Source organism: Oncorhynchus mykiss, chromosome 13, assembly GCF_013265735.2.
Source record: "Oncorhynchus mykiss isolate Arlee chromosome 13, USDA_OmykA_1.1, whole genome shotgun sequence".
NCBI classification, from domain to species: Eukaryota; Metazoa; Chordata; class Actinopteri; order Salmoniformes; family Salmonidae; genus Oncorhynchus; species Oncorhynchus mykiss.
Window position 1 is genome coordinate 53,617,743 of NC_048577.1, and position 22,248 is coordinate 53,639,990.

Consider the following 22,248-nt stretch of genomic DNA (forward strand, 5'->3'; position numbering starts at 1 on the left):
TGAGTGTTGAAAGACAAAAAGAAGCGATTGAGTGGTACTCTATGACGCCCACACAGGTACCATAGAATGCACTTCTCAGTCGAAGAGCTGCAGGGAAGGGATGATCTGGAGGCATGGAGGATAGAGAAGACACATACAGCATACAAGCACGCATGCACGCACGCACACACACACACACCGCCCACACAAAAGACGCCAACATCACACACATTGGTTCCATTGGTTTACCTGAAATCAGCTTCACCACTGAAATGCTGGGCATGAATGCAAAGCTAAACCAATATTTTCACAGCCCCCCTCTCCCTCGCCTCCCCCTTTCCGCTTCTCTCCCTCAACTTACTCTCTCTCTACCCCTACCCCTCCCCTGTGTAGGAGAGGGTATATCTGCTCGTAGTCGGATGCACTGGTGTTGAGGGGAGTGTTATTCCAAGGAAATGATGTCATGAAAGAGGGGAGTGGGATTGGAGAGAGGAGTGAGAGAGAGACCTCTGTACCTAGGCCTACAGCTTGTTTGGTGAAGCTACTTAACAGGGTGATAGAGAGGGTGCATTTTTTTATTTAGTGGTCAAGTGTAGTATGTCTCTGAGTAACGTCTATCAGTAAAGAGAAGAGACACAGTTGGTTGAGCTTGGCTTTGATTGGTCAATGTACACTCGACCGTCATTAAGGTAGGGTCGTTTCGGTCACTTACTCCCGGTGAAGGCAATCCAGCGGGCGTATTTGGTGGCCTCGCGGCGCCAGTGGGATGCCACCAGCAGGCCACAGGTCACCGTGAGGGAGATGATACCCAGGATGATGAAGAAGAGCGTGGTGACCCACTCGGGGGGAAGCCGCGGGGGGATACAAGTGCGGTCCCGACCGTGGATGGTCTGGCACTGCCGCACCAGGCCTACCGTCAGGGCACCTATATATATATATAAATGAGAGAGAGAGAATAGGTGTTAGATCATACACACATTTAAATACTCTCACCAGCCACACTGTTAGGGCACATCCTTGTAGGGCTGGGCAGTAAACTGTATGACTATTTACAGGTATTGATGCACAGTCCGGTTTGTATTTTTACTTTACCTTAACTTAAATAATGGTATTTGGTTTGTTAAATGTAATTGAAATGTAATAACTGAGTGATGTAACTAAAATAAATATGGCAATCGGCCGTTCTTACCGTTAGTAAGAGACTGCGAACAGCTGAGAACTGCTAATTTCCTAGCAAGAGCTTCTGGTGTGCACTTGTGCTTTTTTTGCCATGAATAGTGCCTGTGAGGCAGCACTGGAGCCAAAGATGTGCAAATGTACTTTTTTGCCACAAATCTTGCCTGTGAGGCAGTGCGGGTAACAAAAGCACTCTAGAAATCGGCACAATGCCCCTTGTGGCGAAAGGAACTGACATTGAATCCATTTAATATACAGTATATGGTACTTGGAAAGAAAAAGTGACTTTCACAAAATAGAGGCATAGAAAGAAAACAAATGTGGTACAGTGTGGAAATAACAAGCATGCACTGCACCCGGCCCGCCACAGGAGGCGCTAGTGCACGATGAGACAAGGACATCCCTGCCGGCCAAACCCTCCCCAACCCGGACGACGCTGGGCCAATTGTGCGCTGCCCCATGGGCCTCCCGGTCACGGCCGGCTGCGACAGAGCCTGGACTCGAACCCAGAGTCTCTAGTGGTACAGCTAGTCCACTGCACCACTTGGGAGGAGGATGTGTTTTTATTTGAATTCCGGTGCTGCTCTGCACACACAAACATGTTAGCTAGCTAGCAGGTCCAACGTTAAGTCAACTATGACGTTCAAAGACATTCAAAGTTCCTTTATAGAAGCCGCTCCTCCATAGGTATAATTCTGTGGGCCTAATTCAGGTAATGCATGTCATAAGATTCCCAGCGCTTCAAGCCAAGCCTCCTCAACACTCTCTCTCTCTCTCTCTCTCTCCCCACTGCAAAATGTCAGTCCCATCTCACACCCTACACTCATCTGTCCAGTGCATGTAAATATTCTGCCCGCTCCACCACAAGCTGCTCTATCCGCACTGATTTCAGAAGTTTAAAAAGGAACAGAAAGGCACCATATGAACCGGTAGTTTTTTTTTGGTTAGAACCGGTTCAGAACTTTATTTTGCTGGTCGGAACAGTGGAACGGAATGAAAACAATAATGGTTCTGTTTCAGAACGAATCGATTGTAAAATAATTTCGGTTCCAACCTCTGGTACTGAGTACAGTACAGCACAGTGAGTAGAGCATAGTATAGTGCAGTCCTATACAATAGTACAGTACAATATAGTAGAGGACAATAAATAAAAGAAGCGTATAGTAAAGTATATTGTCCTGTACTGAACTATACTGTATTCTACTGCGCTGTACAGAACTCCACTCATCTGTGCTGCGATGCCCAAACTTGTAAAACATGAAGACAATGATATTCATATCCATATTTACTCATTTCTGTGTCGTATAGATCAGGGACCCATGATGTATTTCCGTTACCGTAATTCCACTTCACTTACTGTAGTTCAATATCCAAAAGAGATTTTTGTTAAACTCCACATGCCATAGGTGACACCCCATTCTTTCTGCAGACATCTTTGAATCTTATTGCTGCAATATGTAACTTTTTGGGCGACCCAACCAAATTCACATAGAAATGTGAGTTATAGATCGGCCATTCACATTGAAAGCAAGTCTAAGAAGCTGTATATTTGTTCTATGCGAGCTATTTCTATGCTTCTACTTGTGCGTTTTACTTTTGGGTTTGTACACCAGCTTTAAACAGATGAAAATACTATATTTTCGGTTATGGAAAATATAGTATTTCTCAGTGATTTAGATGGCACAATGATTCTCTACACCATACTTGCTTGTTTTGTCACAAACTGAAATTAGGCGAACTATTAGAATTTTTGCAACCAGGAAATGGTGTTCTGCATTGTGTATCTTTAATTCTGAGCGTATATTTAACCGTTTTTGGAAAACGTGGTCACATAAAAACCTGAGGGAGATTTTACAGTAATTCCGTTACCAAAGTTTCCATCTGCACAGTTCTTACATTAAATTTGTTTTTGTAAAAAAAAAAAAGTGGAAATTGTTAAAAGTAGTCCTTGTGCATAGAGCTCTATTGTTTGTTAAACTTTGAAAATAAATGGTTTTTGTTTGGCATACATTCTAAAGTGAAAAGACTGAGACAAAGTTTAATTCCGTTACTGTGGAATTCCCCCCCTTTAATCTGTCTGTGAACCAATACCTGCTAGGAGCTCCTCTCTGCAGCCTACAGGTCCCAATTATGTCAGAGGAGGCTGAGGCTGTTGCTCTGTAACACACACAAGGACACACAAGCATGCACATCTCCCACACACACACTGCAACAGATTGTAATGGTTCTTCTCACACACAGGTGCACGTACACACAGCAACAGACATAAATCATTATCCACTCACAGGCACGCACACACACTGTATCCGGATGTTTGTCTCGACACCTCAGCATTCCCTGTATAATGTGTCAGTTCATTAAGAAGCAGAGGCTTTGAAAAAGTCTAAAATTCTGCTAGCTAACGTGACAGTAGTTCGCATCGCTACTATATATTTCATCTCACTTCTCCCATCAGACATAGTACAGTATTTCTCCCTTTGATTTATCCACCAAACACACACACCTTCCTGTCCTCTCTCTTCCTCTCTTCCTACTTCACTTTCTCTCACTTCAAACTGAAGAAGCTTCTTTCTCTCCAGGAGAGTTTCTTCCCTGATCTTGAAGTCAGTCAGTAAGTATGCACATCTGTTGGTCTGGAACACAGAGGAGAGGAGATAATATCTAGCCTATGGCGGAGAGCCTACTGGAGCCATCTATCACTGATCAGACACACACAGAGGATTTATAGCCTCTGGACTGAGCCATGATGACGTCTGCCAGAGATAGACTAGCTCATGAGCACACACACTTGTACAGTTACGTAGGCAGCCACACGTAGGTCACTCTCACACACACACACACACACACACACACACACACACACACACATCAAACCACTGAGAACCATAGGAGAGACACTAAATCAGTGTGTGCTCGTCTTCATGGAGATTTCTACCTCAGTAAGCAAAACGGTATCATATTATGCATGAAAGGTTTAGGTGGTAGGAACCTGTAGTATTTTTAATGAAAGGTTTAGGTGGTAGGAACCTGTAGTCTTTTTCATGAAAGGTTTAGGTGGTAGGAACCTGTAGTCTTTTTAATGAAAGGTTTAGGTGGTAGGAACCTGTAGTCTTTTTCATGAAAGGTTTAGGTGGTAGGAACCTGTAGTCTTTTTCATGAAAGGTTTAGGTGGTAGGAACCTGTAGTCTTTTTCATGAAAGGTTTAGGTGGTAGGAACCTGTAGTCTTTTTCATTAAAGGTTTAGGTGGTAGGAACCTGTAGTCTTTTTCATGAAAGGTTTAGGTGGTAGGAACCTGTAGTCTTTTTAATGAAAGGTGGGCTCGGATATGAAGAGTGGGTTTTACTACCACCTTCACCATAATCTTACCAGGTAGGCTATCGACAATACTTGAATTTTACAACAACTTGGAAAGACATGGTGGAAAAGATGATACAATACATATTGGAGGTCCAATGGTGGAGATGCTGAAAGACAGATTGGCCTGGGAATCTCCTCTTGCACTGGGGCAGGGCGGGTCTCCTCTCCTCTGGTATCCCACAGCGAGCCAAACAGTCCACTGGCCATCAGTCCAGAGGAAATCCTGTCCCCTTTATAACAGCTAGCAGGCCAGCACAACACCGCCTCTACAATAACAAGCAAACACCGCCTCAACCCTTCCCTAACCACACGTACAAACACTATGAAGGCCTAATGCTCCTCTGCTGGAGAATGCTGTCATGTGCTAGAACAATAGAGAACATTTTAGAGATGATATAATCAACATAATCTAGAATCCGAGCCCTGGATATTCTAAAATAGGCTACATCCAAGACTACCAACATTCTAGAAGGCCATCATTGCCTTGCCTTGTGCAGTCTGCACTGGGGCCAATGTGTTCTGCTGTCAACCGGAAGAACTACTCAGCCTTTAGACTAAAGAAAGAAGGAGGTCAGAGCGAGGCAGACTAAAATGGCACCTGGAACGCCCACCAGAGCACTAGAGCTTACCCAAGAGCCTATTTCTGAAGTGAAGTAGGCCATATATTCCAGCCTGGGTACTGTAACCTTGAACCTGTCTGAGGACGGGAAGTGTGTGTGTGTGGAACATCAGCGGGCTTTGATAGCACTAATAGTCTTGTTTTATGGCCATTTCCCCCCGGATCCTCCAGCCTCCTGCTGATTCACTAGCTCTCAGTGGAATTCCTGCCTTACAACAGGCAGGCACGGCATGGCACACACACCACTGGACACGACACACACACGGCATGCAAAAACATGGTACTCTGACATAAATTACACAAACGTACACACACACACATACACACTCCGTGAGACTACACATCTGGATAAATAAACCTGGAATCTAAAATGAAAAGTGTGAGCAATGGAGCGACGCCTCATTTCCCCCCAGCCCACCGCAGAGCAGAGATGGTGAAGGGTACAGCAAGACCCACCACTGCTGCTGTGTACAGAGACAGACATCCAGATATACACAGAGCACAACAACCAGTAACACACAAACACTCATACACTGTCCCACACAATAATACAGCCTCTTCACAAAGATACTGACAGTCCCCATAAAAACATTATTAACAGTTCTAATCTCCATGGATCCCTATGTCTCTAGCTAACCGTCTCCCATGTGCCTCCCCTCTATTCTCTCTGTATTCACACAGCTCATTTCTGTTTCTCTTCTCCGGTGTTCCCTCCCATGTGCCTCCCCTCTATTCTCTCTGTATTCACACAGCTCATATCTGTTTCTCTTCTCCGGTGTTCACTCCCATGTGCCTCCCCTCTATTCTCTCTGTATTCACACAGCTCATATTTGTTTCTCTTCTCCGGTGTTGTAAGGGATTTCTTCCATTGACGGAGAGGCGGACCAAAGCGCAGCGTGGTTATTTTGACTCATGTTTTAATAAATCACTTCACATTAACAAACTAACAAGAACCGTGAAAACCCAAAACAGCCCTATCTGGTGCAAAACACAGAGACAGGAACAATCACCCACAAACACACAGTGACACCCAGGCTACCTAAGTATGATTCTCAATCAGAGACAACTAATGACACCTGCCTCTGATTGAGAACCATACTAGGCCGAAACATAGAAATACCCAAATCATAGAAAAACAAACATAGACTGCCCACCCAACTCACGCCCTGACCATACTAAATAATGACAAAACAAAGGAAATAAAGGTCAGAACGTGACAGGTGTTCCCTCCCATGTGCTTCCCCTCTATATTCACACAGCTCATATCTGTTTCTCTTCTCCGGTGTTCCCTCCCATGTGCCTCCCCTCTATTCTCTCTGTATTCACACAGCTCATATCTGTTTCTCTTCTCCGGTGTTCCCTCCCATGTGCCTCCCCTCTATTCTCTCTGTATTCACACAGCTCATATCTGTTTCTCTTCTCCCCATCCCCTCCCTCCTGACGTCTCACTGTTTATCACAGCTTCTCTCTCTCTATGTTCCTTCCTTCTTTCCCTCCATCCATATTCACTCTTCTTTGAGTGAGATCACTGTTTCTCACCCCCTCTCTCTATCTCCATTAGATTACTGCTTCTCGCCCAGTCTGTGTCTAAATGAGAGGAAATGAGGGCTGTGTGAGTTGGTCCTGAGCATGGGAGAGCATGGCGATGCTGTCATTAGTGTAGGTGCAGAGAGGTGTTAGCTACTGTTAGCCAGACAGCAGGCAGCACTGGAGGGATGAGTGGAGCAGGAGGCCTCTAAACTCTGCTGGGTGGAAGTATGGAGGTGGAGGCAGCACTGGAGGGATGAGTGGAGCAGGAGGCCTCTAAACTCTGCTGGGTGGAAGTATGGAGGTGGAGGCAGCACTGGTGGGATGAGTGGAGCAGGAGGCCTCTAAACTCTGCTGGGTGGAAGTATGGAGGTGGAGGCAGCACTGGAGGGATGAGTGGAGCAGGAGACCTCTAAACTCTGCTGGGTGGAAGTATGGAGGTGGAGGCAGCACTGGAGGGATGAGTGGAGCAGGAGGCCTCTAAACTCTGCTGGGTGGAAGTATGGAGGTGGAGGCAGCACTGGAGGGATGAGTGGAGCAGGAGACCTCTAAACTCTGCTGGGTGGAAGTATGGAGGTGGAGGCAGCACTGGAGGGATGAGTGGAGCAGGAGGCCTCTAAACTCTGCTGGGTGGAAGTATGGAGGTGGAGGCAGCACTGGAGGGATGAGTGGAGCAGGAGACCTCTAAACTCTGCTGGGTGGAAGTATGGAGGTGGAGGCAGCACTGGAGGGATGAGTGGAGCAGGAGGCCTCTAAACTCTGCTGGGTGGAAGTATGGAGGTGGAGGCAGCACTGGAGGGATGAGTGGAGCAGGAGGCCTCTAAACTCTGCTGGGTGGAAGTATGGAGGTGGAAGGCAGCCACTGCAGGTTTTAACAGCCCGGCCGTTCTTGTACTTACATCACAGGGCTGCAGGGGAAGGTAGACTGTAGTGTTGACTGTCCCCACCCACACACACACACACAAATTCAGACTACATAGCCACACGCACAGGTGAAGACACGCATACATACACACATTAATTCCAGAGACGTATACAAACAACACACACACAAGCTGGCTGCATATTCAATATCCGTACACAAACAAACACTACATACAGTCTTCAAAGGTGGACTTCAAAGGTAGGAAAACGCATAGCCACGGTCTGAAGTTAGTTACCACTGCATAAGTTTTCCAAGTGTTTCCAGAAGACAAGTTTCTTCATATTCGTTCCATGATAAAAGGACAGACGCTTACACACACAGTTTTACTTAACACAACAACATAAAAGCACTTGTTAAGGGAGAGGGCAGGAAGCTGGTAGTATACTTTTCAACAGCGAAGCACTTCTTTCTCCCCCTAGTCCCTCATGCCCTGACCACGTACTACAACAGGATGCTGCCCAGTCAGTGCAGACAAAGATGGTGGAGGAGGATTCTGCTCTCTGGTACAGGGAAACAGGTGATGTTATTGTGGCTGTGTCCCAACTTGGCTGTTGATACTAGCATGGCCACCTCCAACTGGCTCATTCAATCTCTCTACACTCCCCTGCAACTCTTCCCTGGCCAGGGTGTTGAAAATGTGTTCAGTTAACGTATCTGGTAAAGTAAGGGTTAATGATCAAATATTAACTTGCTACATTCACACATACAGCCTACTGTAACTGTGCTTGCTCTACTAAAACAAGGCTAACCAAGACAGTTATCCAAACCTTATGCCCCAATAGCACGCAAGGAAGCAACAGGGATACTTTGGCTGTACAAGGACGAGGCCAAATTAAGAGCTATTTCCAGATGTACGCTTTTAAATATCAAATTTTCAATAGCACGGATTTGTTTAAACAACAAAAACAATTTCCTCAATTGTACCTCAGCGCAAAGGTTGTTTCGTCAGAACAGAGCGATCAGAACAGAACATTTTCACAGCAGTGGGAGGGCTTGGCACCGCTTGCTGGCTTTGCCATTTAGAAGTAGACCAGAAATCACTCTAAAAACAGCCACCGACACGACCTATCACTGAGAGAGACAATCAGCCGTCCATGTCAACACACCGATGAATAGAACAGAAGAGTGTGAGAGACAGAGCGGGAGAGAGATAAGAGAGGTACATCATTTTCTCCCTTCGCAGCTGTAACACACATACACACACTCCAACACAGAATTTATACACGCCATGACGGCCTTGCTGGCTGTTCTCTTTTCTGAAATTGTCACGACTATCCCCTTGTGGTCTTCTTCTATGGTGGACTTTGTTCTCTCGCACAGCTCATGTCAAAGCTTCCCGTCCACTGTGTTTTCAGGGTGATGTTGTACCCCTCGGTTATAGGCATGGATTTGTGGAACGGCGGTGTTAATCCAATGTCTTTATGCCTCTTAGATTCTCTATCAATATGTGTTGTGTGTGTTCGGATCACCAAAAGTAGAAATCTAATCTTGCCATGAAAAAAGGACTTGGACAGGAGTATAGAGTAAACTGTTTCACTTAAGTGTCACTAATATCCCTTTCACATAGGATTTACAGTTTGTTGCATGCAATTGTTTTGCAATGTTAACATGACACCCTTTCAAACAGGTCCATCTTTATCACATTCTTGCCGGCATATGACTTTCACATGTATATATCCCCAGCGCATGCCGGCACAGGTGACGAGTGAGGGTAAGGGTGTGCAGATGTGTGTGGACGGCTATTTGAATAAAATAGCTGTCATCGAACAAATTTTTTTTTATTGCACATGAGAGTTTGTAGGTGCCTGTACAGTGCCTTCAGAAAGTATTCATACCCCTTGACTTATTCTAGTCGTGGACAAAAGTTTTGAGAATGACACAAATATTAATTTTCACAAAGTTTGCTGCTTCAGTGTCTAGATATTTTTGGCAGATGTTACTATGGAATACTGAAGTATAATTACAAGCATTTCATAAGCGTCAAAGGCTTTTATTGACAATTACATGAAGTTGATGCAAAGAGTCAATATTTGCAGTGTTGACCCTTCTTTTTCAAGACCTCTGCAATCCGCCCTGGCATGCTGTCAATTAACTTCTGGGCCACATCCTGACTGATGGAAGCCCATTCTTGCATGATCAATGCTGGGAGTTTGTCAGAATTTGAGGGGTTTTGTTTGTCCACCCGCCTCTTGAGGATTGACCACAAGTTGTCAATGGGATTAAGGTCTGGGGAGTTTCCTGGCCATGGACCCAAAATATTGATGTTTTGTTCTCCGAGCCACTTAGTTATCACTTTTGCCTTCTGGGAAGGTGCTCCATCATGCTGGAAAAGGCATTGTTCGTCACCAAACTGTTCCTGGATGTGGAACAGATGGTTGGGAGAAGTTGCTCTTGGAGGATGTGTTGGTACCATTCTTTATTCATGGCTGTGTTCTTAGGCAAAATTGTGAGTAAGCCCACTCCCTTGGCTGAGAAGCAACCCAACACATGAATGGTCTCAGGATGCTTTACTGTTGGCATAACACAGGACTGAGGATAGCGCTCACCTTGTCTTCTCTGATCAAGCTTTTTTCCGAATGCCCCAAACAATTGGAAAGGGGATTCATCAGAGAAAATGACTTTACCCCAGTCCTCAGCAGTCCTTTTGCAGAATATCAGTCTGTCCCTCCAAAAGTCTTCGCCTCACTGTGCGTGCAGATGCACTCACACCTGCCTGCTGCCATTCCTGAGCAAACTCTGTACTGGTGGTGCCCTGATCCCACAGCTGAATCAACTTTAGGAGTCCTGGCGCTTGCTGGACTTTCTTGGGCGCCCTGAAGCCTTCTTCACGACATTTTAACCGCTCTCCTTGAAGTTCTTGATGATCTGATAAATGGTTGATTTAAGTGCAATCTTACTGGTAGCAATATCCTTGCCTGTGAAGCCCTTTTTGTGCAAAGCAATGATGACGGCACATGTTTCCTTGCAGGTAACCATGATTGACAGAGGAAGAAAAATTATTCCAAGCACCATCCTCCTTTTGAAGCTTCCAGTCTGTTATTCAAACTCAATCAGCATGACAGAGTGATCTCCAGCCTTGTCCTCATCAACTGTGTTAACAAGAGAATTACTGACATAATGTCAGCTGGTCCTTTTGTGGCAGGGCTGAAATGCAGTGGAAATATTTTGGGGGGGATTCAGTTCATTTGCATGGCAAAAAGGGACTTTGCAATTAGTTGCAGTTCATCTGATCACTCTTCTTATCATAACATTCTGGGATTTATGCAAATTGCCATCATACAAACTAAGGCAGCAGACTTTGTGAAAATGTATATTTGTGTCATTCTCAAACCTTTTGGCCACGACTGTAAATTGCTGTGTTAGAGCCTGAATTCAAAATGGATTAAAAAAAAAAAAAACTCACCCATCTACACACAATACCCCATAATGTCAAAGTGAAAACATGTTTTTAGACATTTCTGCAAATGTATTGAAAATGAAATACAAAAATATCTAATTTAGGTAAGTATTCAACCCCTGAGTAAATACATGATAGAATTAACTTTGGCAGCGATTACAGCTGTGAGTCTTTCTGGGTAAGTCTATAAGACCTTTGCACACCTGGATTGTACAATATTTGCACATTCTTTTTCAAATTCATCAAGCTCTGTCAAGTTGGTTGTTGATCATTGCTAGACAGCCATTTTCAAGTCTTGCCATAGATTTAAGCCGATTTAAGTCAAAACTGTAAACTAGGCCACTCAGGAACATTAAATGTCATCTTGGTAAGCAACTTGTGTATATCTGGCCATGTGTTTTAAGTTACTGTCCTACTGAAAGATATATTTGTCTCCTAGTGTCTGTTGGAAAGCAGACAACCAGGTTTTACTCTAGGATTTTGCCTGTGCTTAGCTCTATTCCATTTCTTTTTATCCCCAAAAAATCCCTAGTTTTTGACGATGACAAGCATACACATAACATGATGCAGCCACCACCATGCTTGAAAATATGAAGAGTGGTACTCAGTGATGTGTTGTGTTAAGATTTGCCCCAAACATAACACTTTATATTCAGGACAAAGTTCATTTCTTTGCCACCTTTTTGGCAGTTTTACTTTAGTGCCTTATGGCAAACAGGATGCATATTTTGGAATATTTGTATTCTGTACAGGCTTCCTTCTTTTCAATCTGTCATTTAGGTCAGTATTGTGGCGTAACTACAATGTTGTTGATCCATCCTCGGTTTTCTCCTATCACAGCCCCCCCAAAAACATCTGAAACTGTTTTAAAGTCACCATTGGCCTGGTAAATTCCCTTAGGTTTCCTTCCTCTCTGGCACCAGAGTTAGGAAGGACGTGTGTATCTTCGTAGTAACTGGGTGTATTGATACACCATCCAAAGTGTATTTCATAACATCAACATGCTCAAAGGGATATTCAATGTCTTCTTTTATTTATACTTATCCACCAATCGGTGCCCTTCTTTGCAAGGCACTGGAAACCCTCACTGGTCTTTATGGTTGAATCTGTGTTTAAAATTCATTGTTCGACTGAGGGATCTTACAGATAATTGTACATGTAGGGTACAGAGATGAGGTCATTTAAAAATCCTGTTAAACACTGTTATTGCACACGGAGTGAGTCCATGCAACTTGTGACTTAAGTGTTACTCGTGAACTTATTTAGGCTTGCCATAACAAAGGGGTTGAAAACTTATTGACTCAAGACATTTCAGCGTTTCATTTTTAATTAAATTGTCAATTTCTAAAAACATAATTCCACTTTGACATTATGGAGTATTGTGTGTAGGCCACTGACACAAAATATACATTTAATCAATTTCAAATGCAGGCTGTAACACAACAAAATGTGGAAAAAGTCAACAGGTGTGAATAGTTCCTGAAGGTCCTGTATGTGCTTTAGAAAACATTACAATCTGCTCTTTCCGATCATGTAAAGAAATCTCAAATTTGACCTGGATGAACCTCTGCACCCTTTATCTTTTTTTCCTACCCTGGCTCCGCTTTGTTAGGGAGCAGGCGTAGGCTGTTACATTTGGAGTATCTTCCTCATGATACAGATTAGAAAATATAGATTGCTATTATTTTTCAAACAGATATTCAGATAATGCCCCATGCTTGTTTCAAAGCAGCACAATGGTGCTGTCCCATCAAAACGGTGCTGAAATGATCATCAAGTTGACCACGCTTTTTGTCTTGGAAAGAAATGTAAAGAAGACACAATATGCTTCCTGCATGAAATGATAGTGCTACATATGTCTGGCAGCTGGAAGGTGAAGCGAGGATCTCATTATCAAGTCTACTTGTAGGATGGCATTGTGAGAGATGGCATATCACATTTCAGTCAAGAAAACAAAATAACACTAAATACTGAACCGTGACCCTTTTTAATCTCACTGTCTCTCTCTGTGTGTGGGTCTATTTTCATTCAGATGGTGACAGAGACATTCTGAAGACAACAGGATCTACAGGAGGGCAGAGGGCTGCAGGCAGATTCACAGTTGTCTCCGTGACACTGACACTGCCAGTAATAATGGGCTTTGTGTAGAAGCCCAGGCAGGAAATGAAGTTTACTGTGATTGCTTGGGAACGTCACACAGAGGTGAGGACAGGGTCTTTTCAGCTGGAGAGACAACATTTCTCCTCCTTTTGTGCCAGTGGTTGTCGTGGTCCCCAAACGTCTCTGTGTTGCCCTGGGCCAGGAGTTGTTCCTAGTCAGGTTACGTAGTCAGGATTGGAGAAACTCCAGACTCTACTTATGACTTACTCACTTGCAGGCTTTTCAATTGGTCTTGTTTAACTACAAATCAATAATGTTATCTCCTTCATTAGAATTATCTTTAGCCGTGACCAAAGACAGGTGTAGAGTAACCCATTTAGGAAACACAGCTGTGGCATTGTGTTGAGTGAGGAGACTCAACCCTTCTTCTGTATATTATACACACAAGGTATCTGACTCAAGGTTTCAATTACAGGGGTGTTTAGAGCTGCCGAGCTCTCCTGTAGGAAATCAAGGCACCGTAATAAGGGCACCACCCTAAGAGTCAATATGTAGCTCAAAATCAAAATCCTGGTTCCATTAACGCTAATCCAGATAACTGATGTAGGTACAGCTAACTTAATTAGGAGGTTACAAAAATCTGACCTATGATCAGTGTCTGTGGGCAACATCTTCATGCATCCCTACTAATTGGCCTGGGTGGCATTTCTGTTTCTCTACACTTTGACCTTAGAGAGACACCATGATGAGGTCCTCCGCCACTGATCCCAAATCAGGTTTGCTTTTTGTTTTTATATAGTAATGGTTTAGGTTTAATGCTGGGGTATGGTCATCTGATCCTAGATCTGAGCATAGGGGCAAATTCCACTAGGATTGTGTTTGGGTGACATTTCACTCCGGTCCATAATGCCCCGCAATGAGGAATGTGTGTGGGTAACACACAAAGGATGCCATTCAATAGCCTAAAGTGACCACCTCTGCTGGTCTCCTCCACTCCTCTTTACTGAATGCACTGGCTAGGTCAGGGTTTCCCAAACTAGGGGTTGCGACCGCTTTGAAAATGGGGTCGCGAGAGAAAATGTGCGCTTACTTCATAGAACCAGGGTTACATCATTAACCTAGATGCGGTTTTAATAAAAAAGAGTGGTTTATGTAGGGCCCTATGATTTCCGAGATGCTGAAAACGCAGACGGAATTTGGTAATAAAAATGGAATCAACTGTAAAACATGGAAGATTGCAGAATTTTCCATAATTTGGCTGAAATTGAAAATGATTTCATAATTGTAAAATTAGACGAGTAGGCCTAGATAAATAATTCAGTTTTCGATTGGGGTGTTTTGAGGGGGGAGGTTGTGCGTGGGACCCTTATGTCACCTCACAACTTGGCTGTCACTTTGAGAAACATGTCGAAGAGGCCGTCTAGGACGGCCAAGTCATCAAAAATACGAAAAACTTCGACCCTAACCCCTAAATTCAGAGCAGAGCAATACCCAAAGGACTATGAGTCAGGCGATAAGCTGTTCTGCAAATTATGTCAACATACTATTGATTGGACCCGTAAAAATACATGTGATGACCACTTAAAGTCTAAAGCCCATGTGAAAAACAAGGAAAAGCACCGTGTTAGCCAGAGCATACCTCTTCAAACAACCATTTCTAGTGCAAGCTCATCAGCAGATTCAAGACGAGAATTTATTCAGGACTTTGCGGCTGTGTGCGCGCCGAGTCAGACATCCCCTTAGAAAAGCTAAGAAAGCTATGGCCGTTTTAAGTGTGAAGCACTGCAAACAGGAAGGAGCGTTCCTCGAAAATGAGAGCAGCCTCTGTCAAACTCACCCGCCCCGTGTGTGCGGCCAACATATGACTGCCGTTCTACTGAAGATCCGTGGGAAGAAGTTTGTGGTGGTTGTTGACGAGACAACAGATCCAGGGGATTGCAGCATTCTAAACATCGTCATTGGTGAGTTAACTTAACAGCCTATTAATAAAGCACTGCAACTGCAGAATGTAAATGTAGGCCGTGAATTGTCCGCATGCAAATTGTGATATTCCAAACGACAAGCTTTCGTGGTGAAATATAGCGATGCATAATGTCAGCAGCCGTCTGCCTCTCCATCTAGCTAACTATCGCTGTATCTATATTGTGTTTACACTTGAAATTTAAATAACACTAATTTTGTCACAATATTATTTTAGATTAAAACATAACTAAAGTTTGTCCTTATCTTTCATCGCAGGTGTTGAAAACCAGTACTTTCTGGTAGATGTCATTTTCATGGACAGATGCAACTACTCAACGTTTTCCCAAGCTATACTAGCCTCCCTCCACAGCAACCATCTGAACCTGAATGATGCCTGGGCAGTGGTCACAGACCATGCCTCCTACTGCCTGAAGGCATACAAGGAGGTTCTGAAAGGAGAGATGCCCAACAGTGTTCATGTACCCTGTCTCTATCAGGTCATCAATCTGGAGGGTGAAACCTGGCAGCACTACAAATACTTCTCTGAAGTTGCATCACTTGGGACATGGATGAGATCTGTCTTCTTCAAGAAGCCTGTCAGAAATAGAAGATGGGTGAGCTTCCTCATTATGAAGGAGTTTGTGCAGGCCAAGGCTCCTCCTGAAGCAGTGAGCTCCAGATGGAATAGTTCATTTGAGGCAGTGAAGTACCATGCAGAGCATGTTCATCTGTACAGAGAGTTTTTGTTGGCAGAAAAGTCATCATCCCAGGCAGTCACAAACCTCCTCAGCCAGCTGGAAACAGAGGAGAAGGTTGCTGCATTGTTGCCTACATTCTTGCATTATTATGTTTTAATTTATAATGAAACACTTTGTAGAACTCTGTATTGAAGCACTTGCCATGATAACAAATTGTGAAATGTTGTGTTGCATCATTACAAATGTACTGTTTCCCTGTACTATGCCCAAAAGCCGTTAGAACCGAGTGGACAAGACCAGTGGGACTGTGATGATGTTCTTTTCTACACAGAAGATCATCCAACATTATTGCCATACCTTTGATGCACTTCAGTCACTTCATACTGTCATAGTCCAAACTAAAAAAGTAAACAATTGCAGTTGATTACATAACTTATTTTAATTTAATTACATTTTTTACATCGTGGTGTCGCAATTATTATTTTTATATCAAAATGGGGTCAGGAGCCAAAGAACCTCACAAGGTTAAAGCCATGTGGATAGACAGCCATCCAGGAATTCACCTGTTCGGTACAGGTGGAGGATAGGAGACGAGGAAGCCACTTTAGACTATTGAGATACACCCACTGAATTTTTTATTTTATTTAACCTTTATTTAACTAGGCAAGTCAGTTAAGAACAAATTCTTATTTACAATGACGGCCTACTCCGGCCAAACCCAGACGATGCTGGGCCAATTGGGTGCTGCCCTTTGGGACTCCTAATCACGCTCGGATGTGATGCAGTCTGGATTCGAACCAGGGAGCAGGGGTGACACCTCCAGCACTGAGATGCAGTTCCTTCGACTGCTGCGCCACTTGGGAGCCCACTGTAGCCTTGCCAGCATCAGTAGAAGATGAAGAGAGAGATTCCACCCTGTCAAACATTTACGTCTTCCATGGTAGAATCATATCTGTTCATCACTTAGTAATTAACATGCCTTCTCTGAAGAGTAATCAAGTGACAAACAATTACACAGATTGTTTGTCACCGAGTGGCGCAGCGGTCTAAGGCACTGCATCTCAGTGCTAGAGGTGTCACTACAGACCCTGGTTTGATTCCAGGCTGTATCACAACCGGCCATGATTAGGAGTCCCATAGGACGGCGCACAATTGGCCCAGCATTGTCTGGGTTTGGCCAGGGTAGGCCGTCATTGTAAATAAGAATTTGTTCTTAACTGACTTGCCTAGTTAAATAAAGGATAGCAGATGATTTAATGCTTTGCTAAATGCCATGTCTGCATCTTTGTGCTACGCTAAGAGAAACTAAGAGAAACTGAAACTGACAGATGAAGATTAAAGCAATATTCACATTGGTCACACAATGTCTTTACAACCAATAATACATTCAGTCTCATAAATTACATTCAGATGACTTAATCAAAAGCAGAGGCTGAAGACTGATGATAGAGTTCTTTGCTTGTTTCTGGTTTTTTTTTATGTTAAAATCTTTCTACTATAGCAATGTTGTTTGGGGGCAAATAGAGCATAGCCTATTTGTTACTTGTACAGGCATTAAAGAAGTGAGGCTGTGTTAGGCCAATTATGCCAGTATAAATTGAGAACAGAAGAAGAAAAAACATTACAAAACAAACTGCATTTGTATGCTTGCTTTCCCTTCATCCAAAAAGAAATCAAATCATCACTTCCATTAATGTGCTTGTTGAGAGTGTAAGATCTACAATTATCTCCCAAATTGTGGTGAGCAATTAGGCTAACCACTATGTCCACAAACACATCACAATCAAACCATGATGACAGAGGGAAATTCTTATGATGCGTCACACAGGCCAACCCTGACCAAATGACTTTTTCTGCCATCCATTAAAAGGCTGTCAATGTGCTGGAAATGTTCTTCTCTATATTGAGTTACTTCTATAATGAATTGGACCGATAACACCTAATACCCGCAGCCTGTCACAAAACCAGGAGGGTATGATGAGAAGCACAGGATACCAAACACAGGCTTTGTGACTATATCCCTGGGTGAGAAAAGCCTGGTGCCTTCAGAGACAGGATGTTAAGAAGGGTCTTTCCATCTCATAAACAGCCCAACAAAAGACGTCATCATCAAAGAAACCGCAGGGAAGACTGTGGAGGGGAAGTGAGAACAGTGGGAGATATGAGAGGATGGTCGTTTGCACCGCTCTACTAAAACCAGCAGCCAAACCAAAACAAACCCTTTTGGCCAATTACAGCCTGAGTTGCGCCTTGGAAAGTATTTTTTTGTTGAGAATTAAAACATTATATAATTGGAATCGGTTATGACATTGTCTTCCCTATATTCATTTAGCAGGGGTGGCCCACCACTGTTAATTGTTGCCACCACTGCAAAAAAAAATGGTTGTTTATAATCAATATCGGCTGAGACTCGCTTTTAAATGGATAGTCGTTGGCTCAATGACTGGAAGTCTATGGGAACAGCTTGCATGTCATTGCCCTAACGCTACCCTTGCCACCACTGCTGAACAAAAATCCAAGGGGAAACACTAAGATGTGTGGTTTGCAATGCATGCAACCCTACACTTACCAGCACTTTTGCTGTGGTAGGCTAATTGCAGGTGTGACCATTATCAACAAAGCAGGAGTGAGGCAGATGGCACAGCCTAGCAGGAATAGGTTACTGAGGCCATTGCTGAGTAGGCATACTGAAGCAACTCAGCATGCTTTCTAATTACATGTAATTACAATTCTTATTTACTGTCGAACATGAGTTAGCTACTCTTCATTTCCAGTAAGGGTGTCAATATTGTCAAGTCGTTTTTAAAGACCAAACATGAATGTTATTGTCATAGAAGGCTTATTTGAGTTGATGTGTGAGAGTGTGTGTGGACACAGTCCAATTGAAAGATAAAGACAGTGAGCACACATCAGAAACAGTGTTTTGAAAACATCCGTCCCGTTTCTTCTTAGAAAATAGGGCAGTGAAAACAAATAGCTCCCACTGCAGCAGCTGACAGGCTACATTGGTTTCACATTGGTGCATGAACCCTTCCTGACCCAGTTCCTACTATAAGCCGTCATCATCGTGGGGTGGGGGTGGGTACAAAGAAGAGCATCAACCTATTAATGGCATGTGGATACGTTTTGAGGCTTGTCAACAGAAAAAGACCAACTGGCATTCGGGAGGCCAGCAGGAAGCCTGTATTCAACACTTGTTACAGTTGGTCAAGTCTGTCGATTGACCCATAGGATTGACCACGAAGTGGTCATTGACGTGGCCAATTGCTCTGATGACAGATCTATCTACTAAATAAACAACCGCCGCCAAGAAATTACTGAGTAGTGCTTCTTGGTCTTGCTAATATGAAATCATTACAACTCTACCCTTACGTAATACATGGGAAAGAGAGTAGTAGAGAATACAACATATATCAAATTATTTGTGTGTGTCCCCAATATATCAGCAATAACTTATTATATAGGCCTAAAATAATATCTACATGTGATATATACATTATATATTTATTATGCATCCCTATTTTGGATTAGTAGCCCAGTGTTTCAAATCACAGAGGAACATAGAACAAACGACTGAGTTGCAGAGAGGACAAGATACCCCGGCTGATATGTAAACATTGCTAGAGGGTGAATGCAGCAGCAGGTAAAGGATTCAATGAATGTATAACGTATAACAATCTGCAAAGGGGAATCATTCCATCAGTGATGCTGTAACATTAAAAGGAAAATACAGTGGTCAATGTCAAAGAGAAGAGTTCAATAATTCCCCAATTACCTGCAGATTCGCCTGTGTTGATCCAGTCGGGGTTTGCAATGCTTGCGATTGCAAAGATATCCGCTGCCAGAAACAGACATCCTGATATAATTGTTAATTTATCCATATTTGCAGCTCAAGTCTGTGTGCTTTAAATGAGCAGATATGAAAGACGTGGCTTAGAGTTCCAGGTAAGACCAAGGAGTGTAAACCTCAGAAATACAGTTTTTAGATATATGTTTCCGTTAGATAGTTATCAGTCCACCTCACCCCCTTCAAAAGAGATTCAACTGGTTTGGAGGTTCAGCCTGTCATTATTCATTTGGACATGGCAGCAACAGCAAATCAACACACCTTCATTCCGCTTACATATGGCTAAAAACGGAGGAAAAAAATCACATCTCAAACGACCATCGTTTCGACCCGAATCTTCCTCCGATAAAGCAAAAGGAGCTGGCGCAACGTCAGGGCCCAAGTCTCCAGTCGCTGGTGTTCTCGCTCGGATCTGCACGGTAGCAGCAGCATTTGGTTATTGAGACTAGCCGGATAGCTAGCCACCTAGCTAGCTATTTCCCACATTCGAACTCTGTGTGCCGAACAACAACCCAGAGAGGGTGCTTGACGGCCGAACCCCCATTTGAATAAGTACTTTAAACCATTTCACGAACAAAACTCCGTCAGACAGAAGTACTAAATAATCGAATAATGCTGTGCCTTCAGTATGTCCTTGTTTTCAGCGAAGCTCTAAGGCTAGCTAGCCGTCAGGAAAACGAGAACCCATCCTCCCTCTTGCTTATTCATGCCCCCTTCTCCGCTGCTGGAATAGCATCTGTAGTGTAAATAGACCGCTAGCTAGCAAGCTCTGGTGCGGACATAGCGAAGTAGGAACCAAGGCAGCTCGAGCAGGCTCTGCGGCTTTCGCATAATCTTTATATGGAAATACGATATTATTAAAGCCGCTAGGAGAGGTGGTGATTATGCTTTCCCCGATTAGCCCACTAGCTTGGCCCCCTATCAACCGAACACCGTGCCTCACGCAGTGCGTTCCACAGACACAACAGCTCTCTCTCTCTCTCTCTCTCACACACACACACACACACACACACACACACACACACACACACACACACACACACACACACACACACACACACACACACACACACACACAGGGGGCATTCGCTATCGTCTCGCGAGATCGTTGGCGTGAGAGACGTTTCAGACAGATGGGACCATGCAGAGGGGGTAGATGAGACCACTCATTTAGAAGGACATGACATACATCAAACCGTTTATTATTCTCATCAGAGGAAGAAGTAACGCCTTTCCTTTTAACACTCAAAGGCTCCTTATCCCATGTTTGAATAAGTGTCCATTCTACCAGATAAAAGTGGTCCCCAAGATAGGAGTGATGGGGGGAAAAAACGACAATCTGAAATGTTTGTATGCTTACCTTTTTGTGACACATTTTTGCCAACAAAAGCATGTGTAGATGCCTTAGTTTATTCTCACTGACACATGCTGTAGTTAAGGTCAAAGCAAATCCTCTGATCTATCAAGGGAGTGTGCCAGATAGCAGTACTTTGCTGGTCAGCGCTTTCCACTATTCCATTAGAGCAGCAAAGCAATCAGCAGAAAGTAACCTCCCACCCACTCAACACAGCAGTCTCAGCAATGTGAGTCTTCACACTGGGCACAGATGTCAGTTTAACATCTTGTTTTGATGCACATTTTGTTGAGTTGTTAACTAACGTGAATTCAACGTGAAATCAACCAAACATGTCACCCTGTCATTTAATTTAGGTTAAAAGTAGGGTGTAAAATACAAAATACCTTTAAGTTGATGACTATTTGCAAATCCAATCAGTTTTCCACAACATCATTACATTTTTTGGTTAAAATAATCTGGAAACAACTTTGATTCAACCAGTTTTTACCAAATGTGTTTCTGCTTTGGATAGAATATATAGATCACCCAGTTCACATAAACTCAGCAAAAAAAGAAACGTCCTCTCACTGTCAACTGCGTTTATTTTTAGCAAACTTAACATGTGTTAATATTTGTATGAACATAAGATTCAACAACTGAGACATAAACTGAACACAAGTTCCACAGACATGTGACTAACAGAAATGGAATGTGTACCTGAACAAAGGGGGGGTCAAAAGTAACAGTATCTGGTGTGGCCATCAGCTGCATTAAGTACTGCAGTGCATCTCCTCCTCATGGACTGCACCAGATTTGCCAGCTCTTACTGTGAAATGTTACCCCACTCTTCCACCAAGGCACCTGCAAGTTCCCTGACATTTCTGGGTGGAATGGCCCTAGCCCTCACCCTCCGATCCAACAGGTCCCAGATGTGCTCAATGGGATTGAGATCTGGGCTCTTCGCTGGCCATGACAGAACACTGACATTCCTGTCCTGCAGGAAATCACGCACAGAACGAGCAGTATGGCTGATGGCATTGTCATGCTGGGGGGTCATGTCAGGATGAGCCTGCAGGAGGGGTACCACATGAGGGAGGAGGATGTCTTCCCAATAACGCAGAGCGTTGAGATTGCCTGCAATGACAACAAGCTCAGTCCGATGATGCTGTGACACACCGCCCCAGACCATGACGGACCCTCCACCTCGATCCCGCTCCAGAGTACAGGCCTCGGTGTAATGCTCATTCCTTCGACGATGAACGCAAATCCGACCATCACCCCTGGTGAGACAAAACCGTGACTTGTCAGTGAAGAGCACTTTTTG

At 43.7% G+C, this 22,248-nt stretch overlaps 2 protein-coding genes across 3 annotated transcripts in view; one reads left to right on the forward strand and one right to left on the reverse strand.

Annotated features, from left to right (window-relative positions):
- mosmoa (modulator of smoothened a) overlaps positions 1–20,571 on the reverse strand; it is a 31,293-nt gene extending 10,722 nt beyond the window's left edge. The window contains exons 1-2 of the mRNA XM_036941504.1: positions 19,517–20,571; positions 692–904 (exon numbers count right to left, since the gene is read on the reverse strand). Of these exons, the coding sequence (XP_036797399.1) occupies positions 692–904; positions 19,517–19,622 (319 nt within the window). The 5' untranslated portion in view covers positions 19,623–20,571. The remainder of the gene's footprint in view (positions 1–691; positions 905–19,516) is intronic.
- LOC110538749 lies at positions 8,292–16,423 on the forward strand. Of its 2 annotated transcripts, XR_005035599.1 has the most exons (3): positions 8,292–8,743; positions 13,014–15,042; positions 15,320–16,423. XR_005035599.1 is itself a non-coding variant. In XM_021625714.2 (2 exons), the coding sequence occupies exons 1-2, from the start codon at positions 14,841–14,843 to the stop codon at positions 15,931–15,933; spliced, it is 816 nt and encodes a 271-aa protein (XP_021481389.2). In that variant the 5' UTR covers positions 12,737–14,840; the 3' UTR covers positions 15,934–16,423. The 2 variants fall into 2 exon arrangements, 1 of the variants encoding a protein (XP_021481389.2); XM_021625714.2 differs by lacking the exon at positions 8,292–8,743 and having other exon boundaries at positions 12,737–15,042.
- Positions 20,572–22,248: the final 1,677 nt, after the last annotated feature.